We start from the raw sequence: 25,949 nt of genomic DNA, 5'->3' as shown, positions 1-25,949 counted from the left end.
ATCATGCACATACAGTATTGGTAGACCTAGCGCCGTGGGGACTGGTTGGTGACGTCTCGACGCAGCCCACTCCTCACAGCATTTTCAGTGAGCACAGGCAGGAGGCTCTCATTAGAACCGGCAACGGGAATACAAGCATCAGGTGAAAGGGAAACATCTGGTTGAGCAAGATTCAATACAGCGGAGCCGAACAAAACCACGAGAAGAATCAAAAAGCTAATGAGAACAAAGACAAAACACCGATATGCTGAATGTACAAATTTTGCGCCTAAGGGGATGCAAATATTTGCGCATTGAAACTTTAAACATTTGGTTTATTGTAAATTCCGGAGAAGTACGCACTAAATGCGTTAACGCTTCCAATAGTACAGTCTAAAACTAAAGACCACGATGCAGCTAATGAAAATGTACCTTTACTGTTTCAAATTAAGCTGGAAAAACTGCATCATTTAATTACCTTAATAGCGGACTTTACTTGTAGATTTGTCGACTCATTCCATTCCGTTCTTCGGTTACAAAACACATTTATAAAACTTCTCAAACATGAATGTATTTTAAAATTCAGATATTTCAGGTTCTGTCCATTTGTTCACGTTTCAAAAGCGAAAGCTTTTTTTTTCTGAAGTGATGGACGCGGCTGTTTTTCATAACCAAAGTGAAAGAGCGAGCTTTTTCAACAGAACTGACGCTCGGGAGGCTCCACCGAAACTTTTGTTCGGTATCGGCATTGACAACTTCATTACGCTTCTGATCTTCGGACTCATTTTTACACTGGGAGTGCTGGGCAACTCTATGGTGATAACGGTGCTGGCTCGCAGCAAGCCGGGCAAACCTCGCAGCACCACTAACATCTTCATCCTAAACCTCAGTATAGCCGACCTCTCCTATCTCCTGTTTTGTATCCCTTTCCAGTCCACAGTCTACATGTTACCAACATGGGTCTTGGGAGCTTTCATCTGCAAGTTCATTCACTACTTCTTTACCGTTTCCATGCTCGTCAGCATCTTTACCCTCTCTGCCATGTCTGTGGACCGCTACATTGCCATCGTGCACTCCAGAAAGTCCTCCTCCATTCGAGTGGCAAGGCACGCTCTGATAGGGGTGATTGCGATTTGGATCCTGTCTCTCGCCATGGCCGCGCCGGTAGCCCACCACCAGAACATCGTTGAAAGAGGGGGGAACAGTACGTTTTGTTGGGAAGTGTGGCCGGACCACAAGCAAAAGAAGATTTACGTGGTGTGCACCTTTGTTTTTGGGTATCTACTGCCTCTTCTCTTAATTTCCTTCTGTTACGCAAAGGTGGGTCCAAAGGATTTCTTTCACGCAGGGCGCTCCTCATTATTTAACGCCTGTCCATCTGTAGCTTCTTTAGTTGATGATCACAGATACAGTTCATTTTTCCATTTCTGAAGTTATAATTTGAGATGATCATTTGTCACCTTACAGATATCTCGTCATTTGAGATGACATATCTGTAAGTTATGCAACGAATTTAAATCCATTTTAGGCAATTCATTCACCTTAGAACCTACCATATACTGTATGTAATATAATATACTGTAGTTGACAAAAACATTAACAAAAACTAAACTCCCGATAAGAGGAGGTGATCTCACCTCCCTTCGTTTCGTGAAATAAGCTAGGTATTCTATTCGAGTATGCTTTAATATTAAACTTTTTTTCATTATTTTGTTATCCAGTCAAAATTTTGAACGTATTATATTCTTTAGTAAGTACGAATTTGTGTGAAATCTAATACGCAATACTGTACTGAATACAGTAGCCTACAACTTTGCCGTCATAAAATATCTGTAAATATCGCGGACTTACAGTAAATAACCTCTAATGAATGCAGATGTACTGTAAGATAGACCGACCCAAAACAGAAAAGAGTAGGAAAACGTTAATTAATAGAAGTTTTAATTCTTCACCGTTACCATTATTCTCTCTTCTTTCTTATGTCATGCTGTCTTTTTAATAATGTATTAAAATGTTTTTGCAGGTTTTGAATCACCTGCACAAAAAGCTAAGAAACATGTCCAAAAAGTCGGAGGCGTCCAAGAAGAAGGTAAGCGTTCTGCTTTTGCGCATAATGTGTACAAAATATGAGCAAGATTTGAATGACCCAGTAATGGAAGGCAATTTTAAAAGCCAGTTCATTTGTCAGCTTTATTTCCTAACAGTAAGTAATGGAAACCATTGCACTCTTACTACATGCAGTTATAGTTTAAATGGTCCATGCATCTGTAATATAAGAGGAAATAGACTGAAGTTGATAAAGTGAGTCTGAAATAGACACACTGACAAAGACAGTGACTCGATTTATTTTGTGGATCTCCTCCACGCCTTTTACCCATTTATATGCTTTTGAATCACACCTTGGATTTTAGTCATTGCATCAGTCTTTGGTGATTTTACAAAATTGACTCTCGTTTATTGTTTTACTTACAGCTTCATTTTGCGTTGGAGATTTAAGTTTTAGTTTTACTCTGTGCCAACCTGAAGCAGTTGTCTTTAGTGTTGACATTATGGTTTATTGGTTTCAGATTACTCATCCTTTTCTTATTAAATTAAGTTCTTATTAGAGAAGGTTAATTGCACTAATTAACCCTAGTTTTGATTTCTCTGTAGAGAAAAAATAGTGCACAAATAAACATGTCTAAATACATACAATGATACAGGTAGGCTTGGGCTTAAAGCAGACAAGCTTCAATTAGTTGCCTAGGTAACAGATTTGATTGTTGTGGATAAAAAGCATTGGGAGCTTGAATCCACAATTGCCATTAAAAAAACATAAACAAAAACATTTTGTCTGTATTATACAGTATGAAATCTAATTAATAATAGTGATTAAAAGATGCAAAGAATGCTTCAAAATAAAGTTTTATCTAATAAAATGATTGTATCCCAAAGTATAGAAGTTTTTTAATGTTCCTCCCCCATAATGAAATGCTGCTGAAGGGAAAGTATATTAGTGGAAGAGGCCTTCTGATGTTTATAAAAACAAAAAATGCCAGTTACTTTATTGCTTTGTGTGAAATGAAAATAAAATGTAACTTTATAAGAAAGTACTTGTTAAATTAGAGCATTCTACTTACTGTATGCAGTATACTGTATGTACCCATTTATTTAGCTGGGTATTTTTCTGAAGCAATCTGAGTGAAGTACCGTCCAAGTAGTGCCCCACCTATGATTCTAGTCTACAACTTTACCATTCTTTCAGAGAAAGTAAAAAAAAAGCCTTAAGTTTTCTAGATTCTTTTCAATTGTCCAGCACCTCACTGGTACTTGTGTCATACAGGTCAGTCGTGGCTCTTTGTGTTGTGCTGAATTTATTCTTACAGTTGGATGAACGCACATCTTTGTAAAATTGCTAATAGCTATAATACCACAGTTTACTATATGGAAAGTTCTGGAAGGCAATCATTTTCAAAATGTATGTACAGATAAAACAGATTAACCAAGTGAGTAAACATCACTTTTCAGCAGCCTGGCATGAGAACAGGCTGTTCAAATAAGTGTTTAATCAATACAAAGAGCCTTGAAAGAAGGAGACTTTCCTGCTTTATTAAAATAAAGTGTAAAACTAACAGTGTGAGACATGCTGCCAGGGCCAATTGAGAAAACATTTATTTTTAACACATTTAAATTGTGCCTTAATTGCATTGTTATAACTACAAGGAAAAAAAAGTTATTTAAGAGGTCATTCATACTTTATTTCAATATGTACAGTATGTCAAAGTCCAGCTGCCTTGCCTTAACTTGAAAATCTGATTTGCTCTTCTTTTAAAACCTTGGTCTGATACAGTACCTCTGATTAACAAGGAATACATTTTTAATCAGTACAATTATGCCTGTCTTCAGATTCTAAAGATGTATTCTTTGAAAATCTTACACCAAATGAGTTGAAAAATTATTCAGCAAATATGGATGTAGTTGTAAGAAAACCGGCTGTTCAGGGACGCCAAATATGTAATCATAGCCACTCAGGGACCCCAAATATGTAACGTTGCCATAGCCAAAATGTAATGTAGTGGCTCTCTGAAGGCACCAGTTCTGTAGGGTTTGGGCATTTACTGAGACAATTATTAATTGTAGCAGTAAATCACAAAATTGATTCTTTTGATGGCTTTAGAATCCAACCATGCGACATAACTCAAACAACGTACACACACAGGTACTAATACACAAGGATACATTTATTAATACATAGAATATGCATATAAACCTAACAGATCTTATCGAGAGGGTTATCAGAATACAAAAGATATATATTCAGTCTTTTACAAAGTGTTAAACATATCCAGAGGACATATGTTCAGTATATCATTCATTTAGACTGTTTCATAAATGAACTTGGTTATAACTTCTACATTAGATACTCAAAACAAGTAAATAACTCTTAGGAATTAAATTGATATCAACTGGTTGGGATAACAATTGAATTCTCGAGCTGTAATGCATTGAAGTTGAATACTCATCCAATCTCTGGGGATTCAGATCTCCTGCGGGCACAAAGAAACAGTTGCAGGCTGTTGCTGTCCAATCCGCGCTCTCTGGCTCGGTGCCAGGCTGTGCTGTGCGGCTTGCGACGGTGCGCTGCTGATGCTCACTGGCCGGCTAGTTAGTGTTGGCTTTAACTAGCAAAGTTTGTGCACAGGAGAAAAGTTGACTGTGGGTCCCAGCAAGTCAGGAAGAGGACCGGTTCGTTCCTGATGAAGCGCTAGTTCTGAATAGTGATTCAGCTGTCCACAGTTCTGACCTGTTCACGAGGCCTGCTGCTGGTGCTAACCTCGGGTGGATCCTCTGGTTACTCTCTGGAAACCTCCTATCTAGACTCTTAGAACAAAGGAAAGTTCTGGCACTCGGACACACTGGCCGTTCCGTGGTTGTCCGGGCTGAGTCTCAGGATGGTCAGGAGGCGCGCTGCGAGAATGTCCTGCCCTTGGGAGCCTTCTGTTCCTGGGCCGTCCTGCCCTGGAATTCTCCTTTGAATTCCCTTTAGAATTGTCCACAGAATTCTGAATCTTACTGAATCCTCACTGAATCTTTGTGTTGCCTGTTTTTACCTGGAGGAACTTCAGCTCGTTGATTGGCTGACAGTTCCATGGGCATCAGAGTCCCACGTGGGTTACTCGGCCCTACCAGTCCCTGATTGGTTGATCAAGGTGAGATATGAGTCACTTACTCCTGACACTTAGGAATGCAGTCCAGATGTCCATCTGGCACTCCCTAGACAGATAGGCGCCAATGGATGACCATTGATCATGATAGCCAGGCTTAGCTAAGTGCATCCCCCTTTGGGAGCTGTCCTTATCAAAGGAACCTTAAATCAGCCTGCATGAATAGTTTCTCTGTGGCTGCACCACAGAGATGAACAGAGAAATGGGGCCTCATTTGGAAAAGCTCAGAAACACTTAATTCTGCCTTATTAATAAGCCTTGCCGCTACATAGTGAAAAAATGATCTAAGACACATTCTTATACTACTGTACCTACTACCTACATAAGAATCTGGCTTTACAGTAGGTATGTCCTCCTTTTGCCATTTTGTGTGCTTTTGGGTTGATTTTTCTGCATCTGACTAAAAACATTCACTTTTTCCTGCAAACAGCCATCTTTACATTTAAAACAATGACGTTTCTCTCAGTTTTTTCCAACAGGTTTAATCCTTTTTTGATGTACTGAAATTACAAGCCATGACCAGTGAGGGTTATGAGCATTTTGCATTGGTCCCGTTAGTAGGACAGAGCCCTTCCATATTGGGAAGACCAAACCTGTCCTAGAAATAGTATGTGCAGTCTTGCAAAGATGCTGATATTCATAACATAGGCAAAGTCATTTTGGTAAACTAGACAATTATACAATTTCTCGGTTTTTGGAGGTAGCATATCAAGGCACTGTAGCTTCTAGTTCACAGAAAGCTCCTTTCCAAACTAATGATATTATTTTTATGCAATATTTATTTGGGAAATTAGTGGTTGTATAACAAGTTATCATTGTATTTCTTGCTTGCAGAAAACATGTTTTCCCCATGTGTGATATTAGTGTCATGCTTTAGTTTTACTTTTGTTAAAAAAGGAAATTAGCATATTAAATTGCATAACATGATGCAGGTGATATGGGAATTTAATTTGCTGTAACAGTTGGAAATTGTCATGGTAAATTGAGAGTACTTGATAACTTTTGGGAATTAGTCAAACATAATAATTCACAGTATTACACACATTGTACTGTAAATATACTTGTATAATACACAATTAATTTATTTAACACCACAACATGCATAACAAACAATAAACATATGAAATCTATTAAATTATCTGCTATGATACAAAAGGTTGATCATTAAGTCAGGGATTACAAAAATATGCATTTACTATTGTGAAATAAACATCAAACATGTTTGGAGTAATAGTTCTATTCTTGAGAATTAAAATATAAATAAAGAAGTTTTATACCCAAAGATCCATTGATCACAGATCCTTGATAGATTTCCTGCTGGTAAGATGGAGCTTGGGTTTAGTCTGGGAGTGTCCCGGTTGCAGATGGAGAGGAACAGAAAGTGCTTTGACTGGCATTGCTGGGCAGCTCTCATTGAACTTCAGTCTTTAAAACACTGTACAGACTTTGTGTTCTTTGCACTGCAAGGTAGCCAGTGAGGAGAACTCGGTTAGTCTATAGTTATACCAAGCTATAGTTTGGTTTGGAATATTCACAATATTCAGAATGTCGTCAGAAAGAAAGAGTCCCATTCCTTCTTCTTCTGTTTCAAAGGAAATGTCTTGTACAGAATCTGTACTTCACTGACACTCTCTTCGCCTGGCATTATGGAGAAACATTTCAGTCCTGACTCTGAGTCCTTGTAGTCACAAGGTTGGAAAAGTCAGATTGCCGGTTTAGTTGGAGAGAGAAAAGGAGGCAGTGAGTTAACCAAAGAAAATGAGTTGGGTGACAGCTTTTAATGTGCGACGTCACAGTTAATGATTGGGTAAGAAGCTAGCAGGTATCGTTCTGTTACCCTCATTGGTGGACCTTCCTTTTTGGGGGATGAACAGTGACCTTGAAATTGTGGTCTTGGGAACAAAACAGACTGCAAAGCTCATAGAGCCCTTCTGCACTATATACCATTATATATACCTTTACAATATCTCATATTAAAATGGCCTCCTACCATATTCCTCTGCATTTAGATAGAGGCTCAATCTATCTTGTCAAGGCACCACAAAGATTATTAGAAATATTTATTCACACTTAATTCTAGGACAACCCTTTGTCCCTACAATGGGACAATGGTCAGAGGCGGTATATTTCTTTTCGATCTCCCAAATCTTTTAAGGTGGGGGTTTTTGGTGCCGGACGGTGTGAAGCAACTTGCACTTTCACAGCTGGATTGGATGGCTTGTATACAGTCTACTGGCTGCAGAGTGAGAACCTGTGACCTGAAGAAGGGATTGCTATGTTGCTGCATGTAGTCAGAATATTATATGTTTATATTATAAACATCTGTCTTGCACAGGACTAGTGAACAATAAGTACACCATTTCAGTCGATCATCTTTTGAAGGGGTGCAAGTTCCACAATGACTGTCAGAAGAGATAGCATTGTTTGGATGAGTGTTGCACTTCCCATGGACAAAAACATTGCTAGATAGAAACTTAACTTAAGCATAAGTATTTAGACTTGTAGGCTCAGTATTCAGTGGAAACATCTTGTCAGGGATACACATAAGCCAGACGCTCACTCTGTTCTGGGCTCTGCATTGGAAGACAGACGCCCGGAGGCTGGCCTACCACCAAGTCGCCCTACGCCCGTGGCTTGAAGGCATATGTGAAAGAGCCAGAGCACCCTTAAGAGGAGGGATTACAATCGTGACAATGACCAAAACAAATATTCTAAATGGGGTCTTGCTAATGTGTTTTATATTTTTTACATAACTTATCGCTACATTTTGTTTGACTAGTTTATTGGTTTTATATGTTGTATAGAAGAAGAAAATGGTGTTTACATAAATGCCTTAGTCTGTTTCATTGGTTGTTTCTCAAGCTCAGTTTGTCCTATCATTTACAGTACATTATAGTTTATTTTTTGCTGTCTGTCTGCGTCCCATGCATGGAGGGAGTCTTAATATATCATATACAGTATATCATATTGTATTCATTACAGCTATAGCTTTATCAAAGAAGTCTAACAGATTAGGGAAGCAAGATCTGACTTTTCTGAATCCCAGTTTATGCATCTGTCTTTGAGTCTATTGCAAAAGATGTCATCCTCTGCTTGGTGGGTGTAACAGGGAGCAGGAAAGGGAGTATGGATCCTGTGCTGGACTCAGGAGAGAGATAGAGAATTCCAATCCAAAAATCACCAGGACGCAAGACGTAATCAAGGAAACAGGCAGGTCTGATAACGGTAGAGACAGCAGGAGAGTAACAATCCGAATCGCAAGACTAAATCGTAAACGGGAGGACAAGCAAGAGAAAATAACATGCCCTAGGGAGCTCGAGTAGAATCCACAATAGAGAGAAAAAATGGAGAATTGAAATAGTGATGAGAGTGAACAGTGATAGGTAAATTAGTTGTGGCGTGAGCATCTGTTAAACAAAGAGCTCATGGGAATGCGAGACTGGTCAGAGGCAGAATGCATAACAGTACCCCCCCGTTCCCCCCACTCAGTGGCAGCTCCTGACGCCCTACTAGTCAAACTTACATTGGTGTGAAAAAAGTCTTCAATGAGGTTTTGGTCCAAGATGTCAGCCTCTGAAACCCACTAATGTTCTTCTGGACCGTATCCTTCCCAGTCTATCAGAAATTGGCGGGAGCCTCTACGCCATGGGTTGCCCAAGATCTTATTCACCGTATAGGTGGGTGAGCAATCAATGAGTCAAGGAGAAGGTGGACGTGATTGACGTCCAGAAAGTGGGGATTTAATTTAATAAACTCAAATATTTCTGCAGTTCTGGGAGCCTAACTCTTACATAAATTGAGGACTGTCTGTATTCTTTTAATTTAACTTTAATTATTGTTTTCACATCATTACATATAATAAGAGAGTGACTTATTGATTTTAATGTCCTGCGTGAGTTCCTTCCCCCTTTTTGAAGATTGACACTAACAGTGTTGATTTTCAAGTCAGTAGGTTGATTGTTTATAAGTAACGTTTAATTATAAACTATTTAAAGATTTAATTTTCCAAGTACCCATTACACTTCTGGCTCTTCTTTGCTGATATTATTCAAAACAGAGCAATCCAAATGGTCAAATGGTAGAAAATAACAATGTCATGGTAATAACTGTGAGACCTACTGCAGGTTCATTTGAGAGTTGTGGTTTTGATTGACCCTAGGCAACACAAATGCATCTTTTCATGTTTCTTACAAAGAATATATCTGAGATGCCAGAATGAATGTTTCGCCTGATGGATTTGTTTGGTAAATATCACACTTATGCAACAATTTTCCTTTACACTGTAATTTACTTTTCTTCATGTGTGCCTTCCAGAGTTTATCTTGTGCTGCTATGTTTAGCACTGCAATTTCTGTTCAACTCACAGAACTAAAACATTTTTATTTTTTAAACCATTTTAAGTTTCTTTTTAGCCCACATAGTGAATTAGAGAAGATATGGCGAGTTAAGTAATGAGGTGATTTATGGAATTCAAATTATAGTTTGAAGGTAAACAAGATGGTCTTGATCACCTTAAGAACTGGAGCTGCCCATGTGAACCGTAGGTAGATTGCCAGCTGTTATTTCCAAAACTGATGTTGCTGAGCAGGCTATTGAGACAAGACTGCTCTAGGCATCTCACTGAGTGTAACATGAATATAGTAAGCCTACCCAAATCTCTGACACTGCAGGAGCCTTTAAACATCTCCAAGGCAGGCTGATCTCTATAGTTTTAATTAAATTTTCTGCCTTGCCTGTTTCTTGTTTGATATTTGCAGCTGTTGTTTAGAAGTAATTGATCAGGTAGTTTGTCCCCAGAAGAAATACAGTAGGTATCTTCAAAAAGCTAATGTTTTTAACAATGGTCTTTTCTGATGTGGGTGATCACTAACCTGTAAGTGATTTTTATATTTAACATCCTCAGTTTCAGGTAAGTGCATATTATACTCTGAACACTTTAAAAACACAGAGTTAATATTGACCTAACTACCTGTTCTTCGATCCTTTTAATAATTAATTAAATGAATTGTATTTTTGAAGCACCATATTGTGAGCAGTAAATACAGTATACCATACATAAGTTGTGCAGTTATTTAAGTTTTTTTCAGGTATATTAACATTCACCTGCATTTGAAGTAGTGTTAACTAATTTGTGTATGAAATTCAAATACTTCTGAGTGGTTTGTAGCATACAGTAAGTGTGCTTGGGAAAGCAGATTAAAAATCAGTAAGATTGTGTAGCCAATGACTCACATTCAAACTCACATCATGACTTGCAACAGGATTGCCAAGGACAGTAAAGCATAACACTGCACTGCAGTGTTTTTTGCACTGAGAAAAAGAATGTATGGAATGTTAAATTTGACAAATTAGAAAATATTTCATGTTGTGTTAAAAGCCATGGAAGGCACATAGACAACAAATGTATTGTTCATTTTGCAGAGTTCTTGACAAAGGCATCTGCTGAAATGTAACTCATTGACTGTTCTTCAATAATCTGAAAACAGTTGGGCTTTTAAAGGAAAAAAAAACTGAATTAACAGGTAAAGTGGTGTCAATCTTTTTTAATGCAAGTGTGGAATACAAAATGCATTAAAAAACATAGCCTTCTTTTCAGGTGTGTGAAATCCACACCTTTTCACTTAACCATAAATGACCACAAGGATGCAAAATTACATACAAAAAAACAAACAAACTCACCACTCTGTCACATATCATATCACGTCAATCATGGTATTATGGTCAACACAACTGATGGTGAAGTGCGGCTTCTTATGTTAAGCAATAAATACTGAATATTTTAAATATGTTAAAATGACCTACCACCGGAAGGTACAGGACACATGCAGGGAAAGATCATGCAGGGCACAATGGCCATAAAACAAGCATGTGAAAGAGGAAGAAAATCAGCAGTATAACAAAGGGAGGTTTAAGTTGGTCACTGACATCCACAAAGTGCAACCTTCCTGGCTAAAGCCTCTGTCTTTGTGTTGGAGATCACCAGGTTGCTAAATGTAAGACAAGTAAAGTAGTAAATCATTTCCCACAATCCCATGCGCATCAGTCAGATGAAGTCCCCTGCATATGCTCACATCAAAATAATGTAGCTTTCTATGTTTTGGAATGAAAGCTATTACAATTGCTATGTAGGGCCTGCACTCTGCCTTCAGCACCTATAAATAATCCCTCAACCAAAGACAAATGTTTAATGTCAAATCTATAAAGCTGTAATAGCATATATCTATTAAGGTCTTGTAGAAGTGGCTCTTTCAAACCTGAGCCTGTGCAGGCAAGATCTAACACATCTTACAGGTCATTCTTCATCTTCAGTTTATGCAAACATGAAACACACATGAGATTTTGAGCATTTTAGTGAGGTATGTCTGACGTAGAGAGATGAGTTATTTTGTTCCTGGCAAGCTGAGGGTACTCATGTTTTCATTTAGTAGAATTACAGTACTGCTTAAACCCTTGACCTGCTACAGCGGTAAATTCTTTACAAAATGAGGATTTAGAGGGGGACCTCCACTCTGGATGCCTCTAACCTGCTGTAGGTACACAGCTACAGTACATTGTTCAAGGTTTTCAATTTAGCAGGTAGGTATAGAAGAGATATACTGTAGCATATATATCTAGTAATTAATTTAACGTTGCATAACCTTCATAAGGACAGTATACATTTAGTTGTGGTTTAAACTTATCTCTACGGCTGTTCTCTGAACCTAAAATGACCATTGTAGACAGTGTTCCAGTTAGTCAGGAAGGAAAATAGTTCCTACTGTAACCACTGCAATGTGTATACATTGCATCTTTAAAACATCAACAGCTGAGGTCTTTTGTTAAGTGTTAAATCAGTCCAATTAAGCTTATAATTAGTTCAGTTAGAGGCTTGGGTAGGATTAAAATGTGAGGAGACTGTAGTATTTCTGCAGACGACACAATCCAGGGAGGAGTGAGGAAAACACGGGGAAAAAAGCATGGAAAGGGGCTAGAAGGAAAACAGGGGGCGTGTCCACTGTGTGCTGGTGTTTGGGAAGGTGTGGCCGAGGCAAACAGTCCAAGGGAGTCCGAGGCAAATCCATGAGTAGAAGTAGCCCAACACCAGGTGATCCTTCCTGATGAATACGAACAAAGTTAAAAGCCGGAGTGGGGTCCGGCGGAGGGACGGGGGAATAAAAGGGGGGTCGCGGGACCAGACGCTCCCTAATCCTGGACTCAGAAGGTCAGGACGCCGTGATGAAACCAGTGCCATCGAGTCGCTCCTGGACTCGCAGGTAGGCAGGCTTCTGGGCGTCCATCTTCGAAAGCTGAGCACAGATTGGCAGGAACGCCTGGCTTTTATAGGACAAGGGCAGGAACCAGAGGCAGGTGCAGGGGATCAAGAATAAAACCAGGAAGGGCTGGAGCGTCCTTAAGAGGAGGGGTTTAAGATTAAGAGCATGACAATTTCAGATCCGTTATTTTCATTGCCTGCATTTCTGTAAAAAGAGATGCATAAGGACCTCTATTTTATCATTAAAAGGCAATGTCCTTCAAATTCATATAATGATAGTGACACAAAACAGTGAGCTACTGTTTTAGGTAATAATCCTTAAAATGAGGAAATCTGTATCTAAAGCCCAGTATGTGTTTTAGTTTGTGCAGTGCATTGTTACGACAGCATTAATCATGCATGATAATTGTGGCTGAGCTATGCTGTGCATTACCTCTTATCTTTTTCTTTGGCATTGAGACCAAGAAATATTGGAAAAGTGTTGCTCAAGGCCTAACTTCAGGGGCTATTTATAGTTATCTACATTAATACCACCATGCAGCTGGATCCTATCACACTACTTTACTGATGTGTCCCTGCACAGTCACCAGAACACCAAACAGTGCATGTTTGTGAACTTTTTGAAAAAAAGTACTGACATACAATTAGGTCTTAAATTTGTTGCACTGTACTTATAAATGTATGGGTTCCACTTTGCATGGGAAGCTTTTTTATTTACCATTGTATGATGTCTTGGTTTTTGTTACATGTCATTTGTCATTGTATATGAGAGATTTAATATGTGGTGGGATATCAAATGTAACATATTATTGAAATTATCTTCTAGTGCAATAGGCTCCTTAAGAATATTACTTAGTCTATAAAGATGTATGAATTGATGCATAGGACTAAAGCTATTCAGCAATACATACATACTGTACATATAATTGCTATTACAAAACAGGAAATCATGCAAAGAACTACAGTAGTGGTAGTGCAGATTTTTCTTGGTTAAACGCTAAACATTACTGAAGAAGTGAGTCAAAAAATCGACATGACAAGTCCTTTAAATAAGTACTTATTTAGGATTCTGAATAAGAGTGTATCACCTGGGATGCCAGTAAAGAAAACTGGGAGATAGGAAAATGTTGAAAAATGAAATATTTTTTTCCATTTAATGCATATACAGTATAACACTGCTTGTTTAAAAAAAAAAACAACTGAAAACAATACAGACTTAGTAGACAAAAAGATGTAACTAACAATCTGTTTTCATTTTTTATTGGTGTATTTCTTTATTTAAATGGAATACCAGGAAGTTTTCCCCATGTTTGTTTGACTTTCCTCTGGGCACAGTGGTTTACTTCCATGTTCCAAACACTGCTGACTAGTTTTTTTTTTAGTGTCTCTTAATTTTGGTCTACAGTGGATTGGCCTCCTATCCAGGATGTAGTCCATCCTAGCTCCTGTACATCCAGGATGAGTTCTGGGTTGTCATTAGCCTCGCTAGAAATATGATCAACTTTCTGATAATGGAGGGATAAGTCATTTTAGCCTTGTACTGAACTTTGTCGTACTGTTCAAAGACAAAAGGAGTAAACCTTTTGTCTTTAACTAAAGCACATCAGGAATAAGAGTATTATGTATTGAAACCGAAGACTGGAGCTCAAGTCTCAAAGCTTTTACTTAACTCAAATCTAATAAATGATATGATAAATGATAAAGTGTTTTTCTACCATGCCTTTCAGAACTGATTTTCATCTGAGGCTGCCAACAGATTGACTGACTGGCCAATGAGAAACCTAATTTTTCAAAGCTCAAGCTGGTTATTCAAACAATTAGTCTCCCTGCAGACTGAAATGTATTTGAATCTATACTGTACGTGCACCTTCACTGGGCAGCTTGCATACGATCAATCTGCCACAGGGACATCGCGAAACTTTGTTTTCAAAATAGAAATGCAAAAAATGTAAAATCTGTCTCTCCAAACTGTTACCAAATTACCAACACTTTCTTGTACCTGGGCACAAACTCTGTTATTTATGAAGAGCTAAACACAACACCTGTTTTGAGACAATATATTATTTGATTGGAAATACTTTTAAAATAATGCTTCTCTTCTGCAAGCAATATGTTAACCAGAGGAACCAAGCTCAAGAAGTTAGTTATTTATTTTCTCTCTTTATAACCTGAATTTTGATGAAGGCTAATGTAAATTTGACCTCATTCTCTTCCTGTCCTCCACAGACAGCACAGACGGTCCTGGTGGTAGTGGTCGTGTTCTGCATCTCCTGGTTACCCCATCATGTGGTCTACCTTTGGGTTGAGTTTGGATCATTTCCCCTCAACCAGGCCTCATTTGTGTTCCGAGTAGCTGCTCACTGTCTCGCCTACAGTAATTCCTCTGTGAATCCCATTATATATGCCTTCCTCTCAGAAAACTTCAGGAAGGCCTACAAGCAGGTCTTTAAGTGCCAGATTACAGGTGAATCCCCTTTGAATGACGTCAAGGAGATTCGAAGCAAAGTGGACACTCCGCCATCTACCAACTGCACCAACGTGTGAGTGCACTCAGCAAGATTGTCTTTGGTCACAGAAAACAAAACAGGTCCAAGCAAAAGAATGTTGATAATCCTTGGTAAAATGGGATAGTCTAGAAAATAATTTTCTGGGATGGAAAGGAGATGAGAGCCAGCCTTTTGTGTTACGTTATAAACTGAAACCTCAATGCTGTTTAAAATTCAACCAGTATTATACACCATTTCTAAATCTCTTTTTAGAACAAAAACAAATACTCCACTTGTCTTCAGTTGAAGCTGCTGGTGTCACAAAGGAAGAGTAAACAAGCAGGCCACCTTTGGAAGCAGCTCTCAGAGTGTTTATTAAATGATCACTAAAATCTAAATGTTCTCTAGTTTTGAAGCTGGATTTTTTATTAGTTACAGTACTTTCAATAAAAATGGTTAAATGACCAACTACAGAATAATCCATCTTCTGCACATTTTTTGTGTAGAGAACCTGTTTTAATTGGCTTAAGTAGTACACAATTGGGCTTAGATATTAAACTCATAATTTTAGGTTACAAAGGCACATAAATCTGTTGCTTTAAGAAATAAATTCAGCAAGGTACTGTGTGAAAACCACAACTCAGTTAGAAATGAGAAAGCTGACATTTGCTTACAATTAATGCATATTGTGCATGCATATGAAGATTTAAAATGTGTTGTGAACACTTATTAAAGTGCATGACTTTTGAATACTTAACACTTCACCTAATGTGACAGTGTGAACATCTATGAACCACAGCATTGTTTCTGCCTTAATCGGCCTTTATAGAAACATTTATATTAAGGTTCTATTGTGTGTTTGAACAAAGAGTTCACATCTACCAAGATAATTACATTTTTTTTTCACTTGGCATCTTGCTACTTGCAATATTCTTTAATTTCTGTCCAGTGCAAAAAGCTGAGACCGATGCTGCTTGCATTGTTGCTGCTTTCCAGAAAAAAATAGCTCCTGAAAAGACTTGAGGAGAAAAACAAGGCAATGTATTATTCTTCCTGTGAAAACGGGACTGAGCACTGTACCACTCTCATTTGGTTTAGGTCCATGGACTGTTTCTCTGCATTCACCCTCAGAAAAATGTAAAATACACTTATTTAAACATTTCCAATAATAAGACTGGAGACTGGACACACAACTAAATAACTAAGGAAAGTATAGAAACAAAGTGAGAATATGAAATTCTCTATGACTTGTATTTTAAGACAGAACCATTATTGTAAGTTCACTTAACACAGGATTTAATTGTTTTTGTGGCCCACACCACAATGGTGCTGTTGAATTAAATAATTTTATTTTTAATAATAATATTAATAACAACATAATTTATTTTTTCTATGCGTAATTCTGAAGAAACACTATATGAAATTGAAATGGCAATATGACCTTACAAACCCTGGTTATAAAGAGGTTGTACCAGTTGAAGCTCCTATAGAGTAGATAAAAAAACCTGTCCTTATTATGAAGAAACTGAAGTTGTGTTTTTAACAATTCAGAAGTTGTGGTTTTAACTGCGTTGTTGCTCCCTTAAGTTGTTTGTTGAGTGGTTTTTCTAGAATGCTGCAGATGAGCAGCTGTGCCAGATACAGTGGTATGTCTAGTCGGCACTGAATGACAGGTGACCCTCTCTTTTAATTTGCATTATTTGCTTGAACCACAGACACTTGTTAATTATTGTACACTCACCACACTCTTCGCCCACATGTGCTCACTGGCCTCACAACCATGTCATGGGTTTTTGATCTGGCTATCTGTCTAGTTTAGCAATTCTTTTTTTCTTCTACTTGAAAAATGATCTGGGCACCATTCAGAGAGTCCTTCACAACATGCATAGAAAAACACAAGGGGGACCATCAGGGAAATCACTGACTGGCCCTGGGCAGTCCATATACAGTAGGTAAATATTGCATTTGTCTTTAAGGCATAAGACATCCTAGAATTTATTTTTCTGTTGAAAACTAATTTGTCAACATTTTTATTTTTTTTCTCAACAGTCATCTAATTCACTTGCTTTCCACATAGCATTACCTCAGGCAGAACCAGAAATGTACACACTTACAGTAAGTCACAGTAAACACTTCAGTGATCAACAGCTGGGTTCTCTTATTCACATTGGATTGCTGTGTGGACAGGGCAGAATCCCTTTTGTGTTAAATAATTTTACTTGGCATTTAAACTGGCCACATTACATTTTGTTGCACTTACTGTATCTCACAGGATTATTATTTCCTTGTTTATTTTGAAGACATGCTTGTTTTGTTTATTAAAGTGAAGATTGACATCCTCTGAAGCAGGGAATTCTATTGAAAACTCTCCTCATCCCAGCAAAACCATGTAGGTTTTGATGTTTAAGTACTGTAAGTAGCTATTTGCTGCCACAAGTAGTTACTGTTACATTTTACATAGCCTTCATATTTCCCTGCCAGCCTGGAATTGAAATACAAAATAAAAGGCAGGGTCAAGTGGGAATTCACCATGAAAAGGTCCCCTGAGTAAGGTTCCTGGCTCAAAGGCATTCCTGTCAGCAGGAACTTGGAGGCCAAGGATTATATATTCCTCTTCTGTGTGTTTGTGAACATATCTTTCAATTGCTAATGTTTTCTATTAAAATGCAAAGTTAAATGTAAATATAGGTTTCCTTTTATTAAGAGCAATAGAGAATAATTTCTTGATGTTATTACGCCCAGGACTAGCAATCATGTTGACTGAGAGTCATTCAAACCAAATGCAGTGGCAGTTTCAATGCAAATAAAGCACAATCCTTTTTACTTTACCGGTGTGACTGAACTAAATGTGAAGTAGCCACAGTGCGAGGTTCTCTTAATTTCACTTCAGCATTAAAGTGATAAAACACAAAGGATGAGGAAAGAACAAGACTTATTATGTATAAGGTAGTAGTGTATACAGAACAGTGACTTAGCTTCCTTAGTATGCTAAATGTGTTCAGATCCTTCAATGTCAGTCTTTGGGCATAGGATTGGAGTCTTTGAGTTGCATGGCTAGAGATGTAAAAGGGCTGGAGCTCAGTGTCTGACCTGTGCTGCAGTGGAGCTGTAGTTAAATGAAGTCATGCTTAGTCTCTGAGGAGACTGAATTTAGTTGGGGAAAATGCATTAGGGCTCTTAATGTGTAATGCAATTAGTATATTTCCTCCATTGACTTCTTATGAGACATGAGACAGTAACTGCACATGTGGATTGTTGGTGAAATCTTAGGTGGGATACTGCTGTTGTTACCACTAAGCAAGGTACTTCAATGCAGTAAATGCCCTGCTGTATGAATGAGTTCCAAGATTTGACAGCAAATTCTCATTTTTTCTCAGTGGTCCTACCTAGTGAAATAAAAATATATATTCAGTGTTTCGAAATGTATTAGAGGCACTTACAGTACCCTAAAGAAAGTCTTGAGAAAGCAATAACATTTTTTCCATGATACTGAGCACACATAAAATTGTACAACTTCCCCAACTGTACATAATTGCTTAAAAAACAAACCTTGAGCAGAAAGTGGTACAATGCTCTGTTCAAGACAGAGTTCTACAGAAATATCAGATGTTTTGCAATGCTTTTAAAGCAATTATGAATTTAAATTGAGTGTTATGCTTAAATATTATTAGTACAGAATTCATTAATTGTTATTAAAACGATTTTCAAGAAACAATATTTGATTTATTGTAAATAAATGTATCTTATTTGCTTTGCAGTATTGTTATGTTCCCAGTGCATTCACTTCAAATACTGTTTCAAGAATGTCATCAAATATTAACAACATGATATCGGTATTTAGCAATAGCATAACTTTATTTTATTCTGTAAAAATATACAAATATAACTTGGGACAGTAAGGGCTTTCACATTTTGCTAATGGTTAACACAGAAATGGATATACAGGATTTACTGATGCACATAAACACCAATTAACACCAAATAGTGTTAGAGGTTTCTGTGCTGGTTGATTACAGAATTCTGAGGAAAAGGTTTATATGATAATTGGTGATGTATAGTGTTAATACTTTATGTTCTTCACTTCTTCGTTGTATACCTGTCACACAGGAAAATTTACATTGAATACCACAAAACATATTTCTTGCATGTTTCATTTTGGGGTGTCAGTGTTTACCAAGACAAGAACTGCAACAGATTTTAAACATTTAATTAATGTATTGCTCTTTCAGTTTTACTTTATATAACTGTTAAACATTTTATAGTAGCAAAATTGTTTTTGAGGAATACTGTGTGGCATTCTTATTCATTAAGTGTAATCACAATTTGAGCGCTTGTGTTACATTTGAAAACAGGAAAAAAAATTAGCCGAAAGGCTGTAGTTCTGCGTCTCAGGTGTAGTAAGTGTTGAACACAGTATTGTCTGCTTGTCACATTGAAACATAAATGGTACCCTGAGAGAAGAGTCCTTCATCTTGACCTCTCCTCTCCTCTTTCTTTTTTAAAAGTGTATATACAGTACTGTAACATTTGTCAAATGTACTGATTCTACAGATTTACTGCTTTTCACAAACTGTTTTAAAAAGGGAATTATGATTTCAGCAACTAAGGAATACTTTAAGATTGCAATGGCTTTTCCTCACAAACAAGAATTATTTTGTCAAGGCTTTTTTTAACAGATTTTGTCTAGAAATGTATTAAAAATCTGTTAAAATGTAAATTATATATGTTTTCCAACCTTAAAACAGACAAATGAGCATTTTACTCTGTGCAGCATGCTTACAACCCACATTTTTGTCCTTCACTGTTCTGACTGTGTTTTATAAAACAACACTACCTCCCCTGGTTCTACAGTAGGCTTAATTAAAATTTTTGTATGACCAGATGCATAGATTCAGGCTAGATAAAACAGCTCTGTCAGTAATAGCCTGGGACCAGCTGACTAAAATCTGTGGTCCTGATTCCCAGATTAATGAATTGCTGATGTTGGTCTTGTTGACCATGGTGATCAAAGGCACATAAACGATTCAGTGTCCTTTAACAAAGGTATATGTTACTGCTACATCTGAGTATAGTATAGCTACTTAAATATTAATTTCCTTTCCTTTTTTTTCACAGGATCCATATTGGAAAAAAAAGTTTTTTTCCTGCTACTGTTCAAAAGGTCACCCTTGTTTTAAATCATGAGGCTCTTAGGGTGGGAGTATGGCCACCAGCAGTCACAAATGCTCAGGACATTTTGGTTGGACTATCGCAGATATAGGATATACTGTAGAAGCATTTCTCATTGATCCAAGATTTGGGGAAGCTGAAGGTGTAGGTTTTTATTTCATATAGGCAAATTTCAACCTGATTTTGAATATGCATTGTTTGTATAATATACTGCTAAAAGAAATTTTGCAAAGGATACAACACTGGATTCTCAGTGGTATAATAATAATAATAATAATAATAATAATAATAATAATAATAATAATAATGGATCTTCAATATGGATCTTCATTATGGATCTTCTTACATCCAGTCACATGCTGGAGTTGTAGCTTGTGATCAGTCAAGGGTATAATATAAATTCACATTCTTAAGCTTGAATTTTGATATGTCCACAAGAACATATCTTCTGTCATAAAAAATGTTGTTTTTAGGGGAGGGGCAGTGACCAGATTTAACATTTCCTGGCAATGAGGAATAGGTCAGTTCTCCCTGACGTCAAATTATGGCATTACACATCTACAAACCCAACCCTACTTATGTGTAACAGCTCAGATCCTCCTTTTCTAGAATTTGATTTTATAGGGATTTCCAACTTAAACATAGCTGACAATGTGTGTTGACTTTGTATACTATTGGATTTAGATTGAATACAGTACTTATCTTTGTTTCTGGGTACCCCCTGGACAGTCTCTGATGTTTCCTTTACCCCCTATTGAAAACCCTGGTTTTAGAGGCAAGTCACACACTGTTCTAAAGGACTCAGAAGTCATCAGGACTGTCTATAGAAGCCCTTTCACTGCTAATTGTGTACACACTCCTCTTCAAGAAGGCTAATGGACCTGTCCATCTCTGTCTCATTTAGAACTGGGGCTGTTTAAAGACTTCAACAGAAGCAACATGCTTTCTATCAAAGGAATCATATCTTAAGTGTTTTGTTTGTAAAGCTTCTTCTGCTGTTTCCAACATTTCCATAATGTATATGTGATATTACTTTACTTTGCCTTAATGGCTTATTATCTAAATTACTTTAATGGAAAAAGGGGACTTAACTGCAAACTGCAGCCGTGGCTGAGAGCACAGACTTGTTAAAAGCATTATCTTAAGATGGTGATACAAAGAAGTAAGAAGCTAGGCACATGATTTCTACATCCTGGGTACTTTGATTCCAATTAGGTTACCATGGAAAGTTGCATTTATGAAAGCTAGTCAGATGCAGGGCTTTGTTCAGCAACGAGACAGAAACACGAACAGAAAGGGGAAGAGGAAGGACATGCCTGCAGCCCTTCTCACCATCACATTGCAGCACAATTGCAAAAACCTGCTGAAAGCACATAAGGTTTCTAAATTACTCGAACACAGCAGTGAAAGCGAATGCATTGAGAGCTCAAGTACTCAGAATAGCTGGGCAATGTCATTTCGTATTCCTTGTTAACTCTTTTTTTGTACTTTTCTATTCTGCCCACTTGGCTTCAGTTCCTGTAATGTTATTGTGACCTTGTACTGCGCCATAGTCATGGTGTTGTGATGCATTTATCTACATGATATACTGCTAAAGGAATAAATAAAGAGACACTGTGTTGCTTAGCACTACTTTCTCCACTCTTCGTTTTCAGATTGAGGCAATGTTAATAAAATTTGTTGTGCTTCATGTACCATATGTGTATTATTGTCATTTTTCTACTTTGGTAGTTTTTACACTTAGTGCTCCTTTTAATGTAAAACCTGAGTCTTTGTTCAGCCATCTAAAAAAAAGAATGGATATTTCTCAGGGTTGTGAGACAGTAAGCAAGCTCTTAAACAAGACCAGAAACACAAATGGGAGAGAGAGGGTTAACCAGAGAAGAATAAAACCTAATCTTTCCCAAGGGGAAAAGAAAAAAAATGTGCAATCACCAACTGAATCCCTAGAAATCACAAAAACAAAACTGTAAAAAAAGTGCCCATGAAACAAAATGAATATTCAAACATAAATACAGTACACGTCAGTCAGTAAAACTGTACACAACAACTAGAAACAACTATTTTCTGGCATTATTTAACACAATGTATACATACTTAATCAAAGTTGACAGCAACCTAATAAGTGGAGCTTTTTATTTGCTGTGCAGAGCTACATTGACTTTAATGCATATCATTTAGTTTCCTACTCTGACAAATCAGCAAGTTGTACCTCTGATTAATGAACAAGTCAGAGATGCGCTGCATTGACTGAGCAGTTAAATAAAGTGAAGCCAGTGGTATTTAACAATATGAGCGAGTTAGAAGAAATAAAATGGGCTGTGTTTGGAAACAGTTTGAAAGCCTGAAGGGAAATATGCACCCTGTTTTCATGACTCCTTATTGGGAATCCCAAGCCACCAGTCACTCGGGGGTTAAGAGCAATCGAGCTTGAGATAGAGAAGGACAGACATCTGCTCCTCCCATCTGCTGCTTAAGTAAACACCAGATTCCCTGAGAAATTAGCCCAGGGCAAACAAAATAAATTTGCACTCTGAATCAGACAATGCAACACAAATTACAATATTTGAGTGACTCATGGAGAAAAGGCACTTGTTTGAAGGGAGACCAAGCCCAATATTCTAGACATTGTTAGTCTGAGTCATTGCTATGTCAAGCAGCAATACCAGCACTGGGCAGGCTTTATCCAGTCAGGGTACTCTTGGCCTACTACAGTATGTAACTGTGACACCGATGTGCCTGGGGTGTTGTCAGTGAAAGCTCCTCCTGTGGGACTCGTATCTTGAAAAATGATAAAGGTCCCAATCAAATTCTCATTACCACAGGAAAGCATTCATACTGCCCTTCCTCTCACTGCTGGTATAAGGGTCACAGAGGTGAGCTGAGTTAAGTGATCACTGATGACTCCAAATTATGGGGTACAGTATTTAGAGTAAATGATCAGTGGCTCAATATTTAAGAAAAACATCAAATTATTTATATATTTTCAGTTTTCTTAACAGTTCCTCCCTCACACAACATCTTTTAATTCTGTGTAACATTACGGTACAAATAACACTATCTAGGTTTCAGATCAATGTCAATCGGTGGCAGGGTACTGATGGTATAGATGCGGAATGCAGAGTAAGTATTCTTATAAATAGAACTATTACCTAAAAGAGCAAAATGTCAGCCTGATCTGGTTGATGAAAGGTAATGAGGGCAGTGACAGTCAAATTCCTTACAATCCAGCATTAAGGTCCCTGTGTCGGAGCTAGTTCGGACACGGTAACGTCATCACCCTCCCTGCACGTAGCAGGGACCACAGCTGCCTGGGCTGGGGGAGGTCTCCTTCAGCTCATGTGGCTGGCTTCTTGTTACACGGAGACCCGGGTTTGCGCCCCAGGTGTTGCTGGGTGGACTGGCGGAGAGCACGAGCCCATGTGGAACTATGACAGTCACACCTGTATTAATCCAGAGGTCATGCTAACATTAAAGGATAAAACAGATTTCCCAAGCATGTATTCTGATCTCTGGAAAATCAAAGTATTCTTCACCTTTAACTTGTGATTCCCTGAATTTTGTCAGGCACTGCATATTTTTCATCATACACTAGACTGTGATTTTGAGAAGAGGCTATTGTGATTATTTGTTAATTTGCTAAATGCATAAAAGAAAGTCATGTATGTTCTATTTTTTTGCTACATACTGTATTCAATAACAGGGTACCTGCAGTTCACGGGGTTAATAAGAGTAAAGGAATGTTGAAGTAAGATTGAATTGATACAGTAAATATTAATGTCCCTCATCTGGAACAAATTGCATAATCATTTCTAACCTGATTCTACCATCTATGAACTGAAACATTTTAATACTACAAGCAAACAGTTCAACCTAAGAGCTTGATGAGCCAAACTAACAAAATTCAGTTAGAATAATAAAAACAAGATGACCGAGGGGTACCTAAGAACCAGGACTGAAACGCAGTCTGGTTTTCCTGCTCAAATGGTATGGGAGATACCTGCATGATCTGAAATCAAAGATTAAAGAAAGCAAATACAAAATAAAGGAGCACAGAAGTGCTTTTTTTCTTGTATTTTCTTTATTTCAATCTTCTTTTTATCTTACCACATACTCCAGAGGTGGTCTGTTTGTGAAGACCTTTGCTGGAAGAGCCCCACTTATCACTTTCCAAAGTGCTATCATATCACTGAGAGAAATCTAAAATGAAACATACAGATGAAAACACTTCACTAACAGCACTATAGCCAAGGTGCAGCCAAAAAAACAACCTGAAAAGGAATTGCACAACTCACTCTAGTGTGGACATTATTCTTGCTACAAAGGTTTGCTATCCATTGTTCTTGTGTAACTAAAACTTGTGGGAAATATAGAGCAAGGATGTTGATTGCAAGTCTCTTCTGTCTCCTACTGGGATTTAATCATGGCCACTCATGTGCCCAGATTAGAAACCAAGAGACCGGATCTCCAAAAGGTCATCTGCCAAGAGATACTGTTCAAGTTTCAAGAGCAACGTCACTTTGTGTTACAGACATACATGTGACACCATTGAGCTTTGTTAGACAAGAACTTGAGAGCACAGATGCATAATCTCTAAGAAGCTCTTATTAAGATGTGAACTTAATAAAGAGGTAAAGATAATGTTTGTTGTGTCTTTTTACCATTTTTACCAGGAATTTACCATTTGGGCACCAATACTGTCTAAATTGGGTAATTATGATCATCTAGAATTATGAGTCCTTATTGTTCTCTTTTCCATAGGCTCTTAGAAGCTGATGCAACTTAGTCTGATACATGTAAGACTGAATCTTCACCATTGTCAAATCTAATTCCAGATGGTGCACTGCTGTTTTACCCTTGAGCAAGGTACATTCAAATCACCTCAGTAAAACATACAGCAGTATAAATGGGTGCAATTTATAACTCGATTTGCATAAAAGCATCAGTCAAATTACTTCTAGAACAAGTGTTATCTTACAGTTAGCTATCTTAGAGCTATCTCCAAATATATTTACCTATATCATCTCTTCTCCAGCACTTCTTCCAGACACACCTGTTGAGACTTGCTCTTTAATTGTACCTGAACCTGTCCCTACAACCTCTAATTATACTGTGTAATAATACTGTATATTATCAGTTTTAGCAAATCACTGCTTGGCAGCTTGGGTGATGTCAGGATGCATACAGTATATCACAATGTTTTTCTAGAACCTTTAACATTAAATCAGGCTTCAGATTTACAGTTACTTTAAAAATCTTTAATGTGTACGGTATATTGCTTTTATAGGCTTAATGATCAGACTTTCAGAACTGAATCTTATTGTTCAGACGTCTGTGCAACAGTAATTTAATTTAATTTTCAGCTGTGCTTTTCAGCATTTTGGGCAGCCTCACTTTTGCGATATACAGATGCTAGTTGTATAGAAGTGACATGAACAGTCATACAGTATGTGCATCTATGTTATGACCATAATTTTCTGTTGATCATTGTCTATCATGATGAGAACCTACCCTGGAGTAATTCACATTTGGAGAATCTGTGCTTTCTGTTTCACAATACATCTATTATTAGCTTGTACTCTTCCAGGGAGCCATAGCATTCACTTCACTAAACTAACTGCTCACACACTCACAGAAAACATGTTTCTGTATATTGGTAATATACAGTATATAAATATACAGTACTGTACTGTATCTACTGTATAAATGGAGCATACTCAATTCCTGTAGGGCCAAGTGACTAGTTTTTGTTCCATCTTGAATAGTCTATTACGCAATTATCCTAATGATCTTGTTTAGACATACATGGGCTTTTTCTTCAAGTCTTTCCCAGCTGATTATTTACATTCTTCAAGTCAT

At 37.6% G+C, this 25,949-nt stretch overlaps 1 protein-coding gene across 2 annotated transcripts; it reads left to right on the top strand.

Annotated features, from left to right (window-relative positions):
• On the top strand, positions 1 to 20,356 carry galr1a (galanin receptor 1a). Of its 2 annotated transcripts, XR_015925694.1 has the most exons (5): positions 5 to 1,299; positions 2,003 to 2,068; positions 14,662 to 14,975; positions 20,037 to 20,290; positions 20,324 to 20,356. XR_015925694.1 is itself a non-coding variant. In XM_088601274.1 (3 exons), exons 1-3 carry the CDS (start codon positions 628 to 630, stop codon positions 14,977 to 14,979), a joined length of 1,056 nt encoding a protein of 351 aa, XP_088457400.1. In that variant the 5' UTR covers positions 1 to 627; the 3' UTR covers positions 14,980 to 20,179. The 2 variants fall into 2 exon arrangements, 1 of the variants encoding a protein (XP_088457400.1); XM_088601274.1 differs by lacking the exon at positions 20,324 to 20,356 and having other exon boundaries at positions 1 to 1,299; positions 14,662 to 20,179.
• Positions 20,357 to 25,949: the final 5,593 nt, after the last annotated feature.

This window comes from Lepisosteus platostomus, chromosome 12 (genome assembly GCF_059453375.1).
Source record: "Lepisosteus platostomus isolate fLepPlt1 chromosome 12, fLepPlt1.hap1, whole genome shotgun sequence".
Taxonomy (NCBI): Eukaryota; Metazoa; Chordata; class Actinopteri; order Semionotiformes; family Lepisosteidae; genus Lepisosteus; species Lepisosteus platostomus.
This window is presented reverse-complemented; position numbering and strand designations above follow the sequence as displayed.

Excerpts from the sequence above, each read along its gene's own strand:
- galr1a (XM_088601274.1), top strand. The coding sequence starts at position 628 with ATGGACGCGGCTGTTTTTCATAACCAAAGTGAAAGAGCGAGCTTTTTC. Across the intron at positions 1,300-2,002 it reads TTTCCTTCTGTTACGCAAAG|GTTTTGAATCACCTGCACAA; the intron begins GTGGGTCCAAAG and ends ATGTTTTTGCAG. Across the intron at positions 2,069-14,661 it reads CGGAGGCGTCCAAGAAGAAG|ACAGCACAGACGGTCCTGGT; the intron begins GTAAGCGTTCTG and ends TGTCCTCCACAG.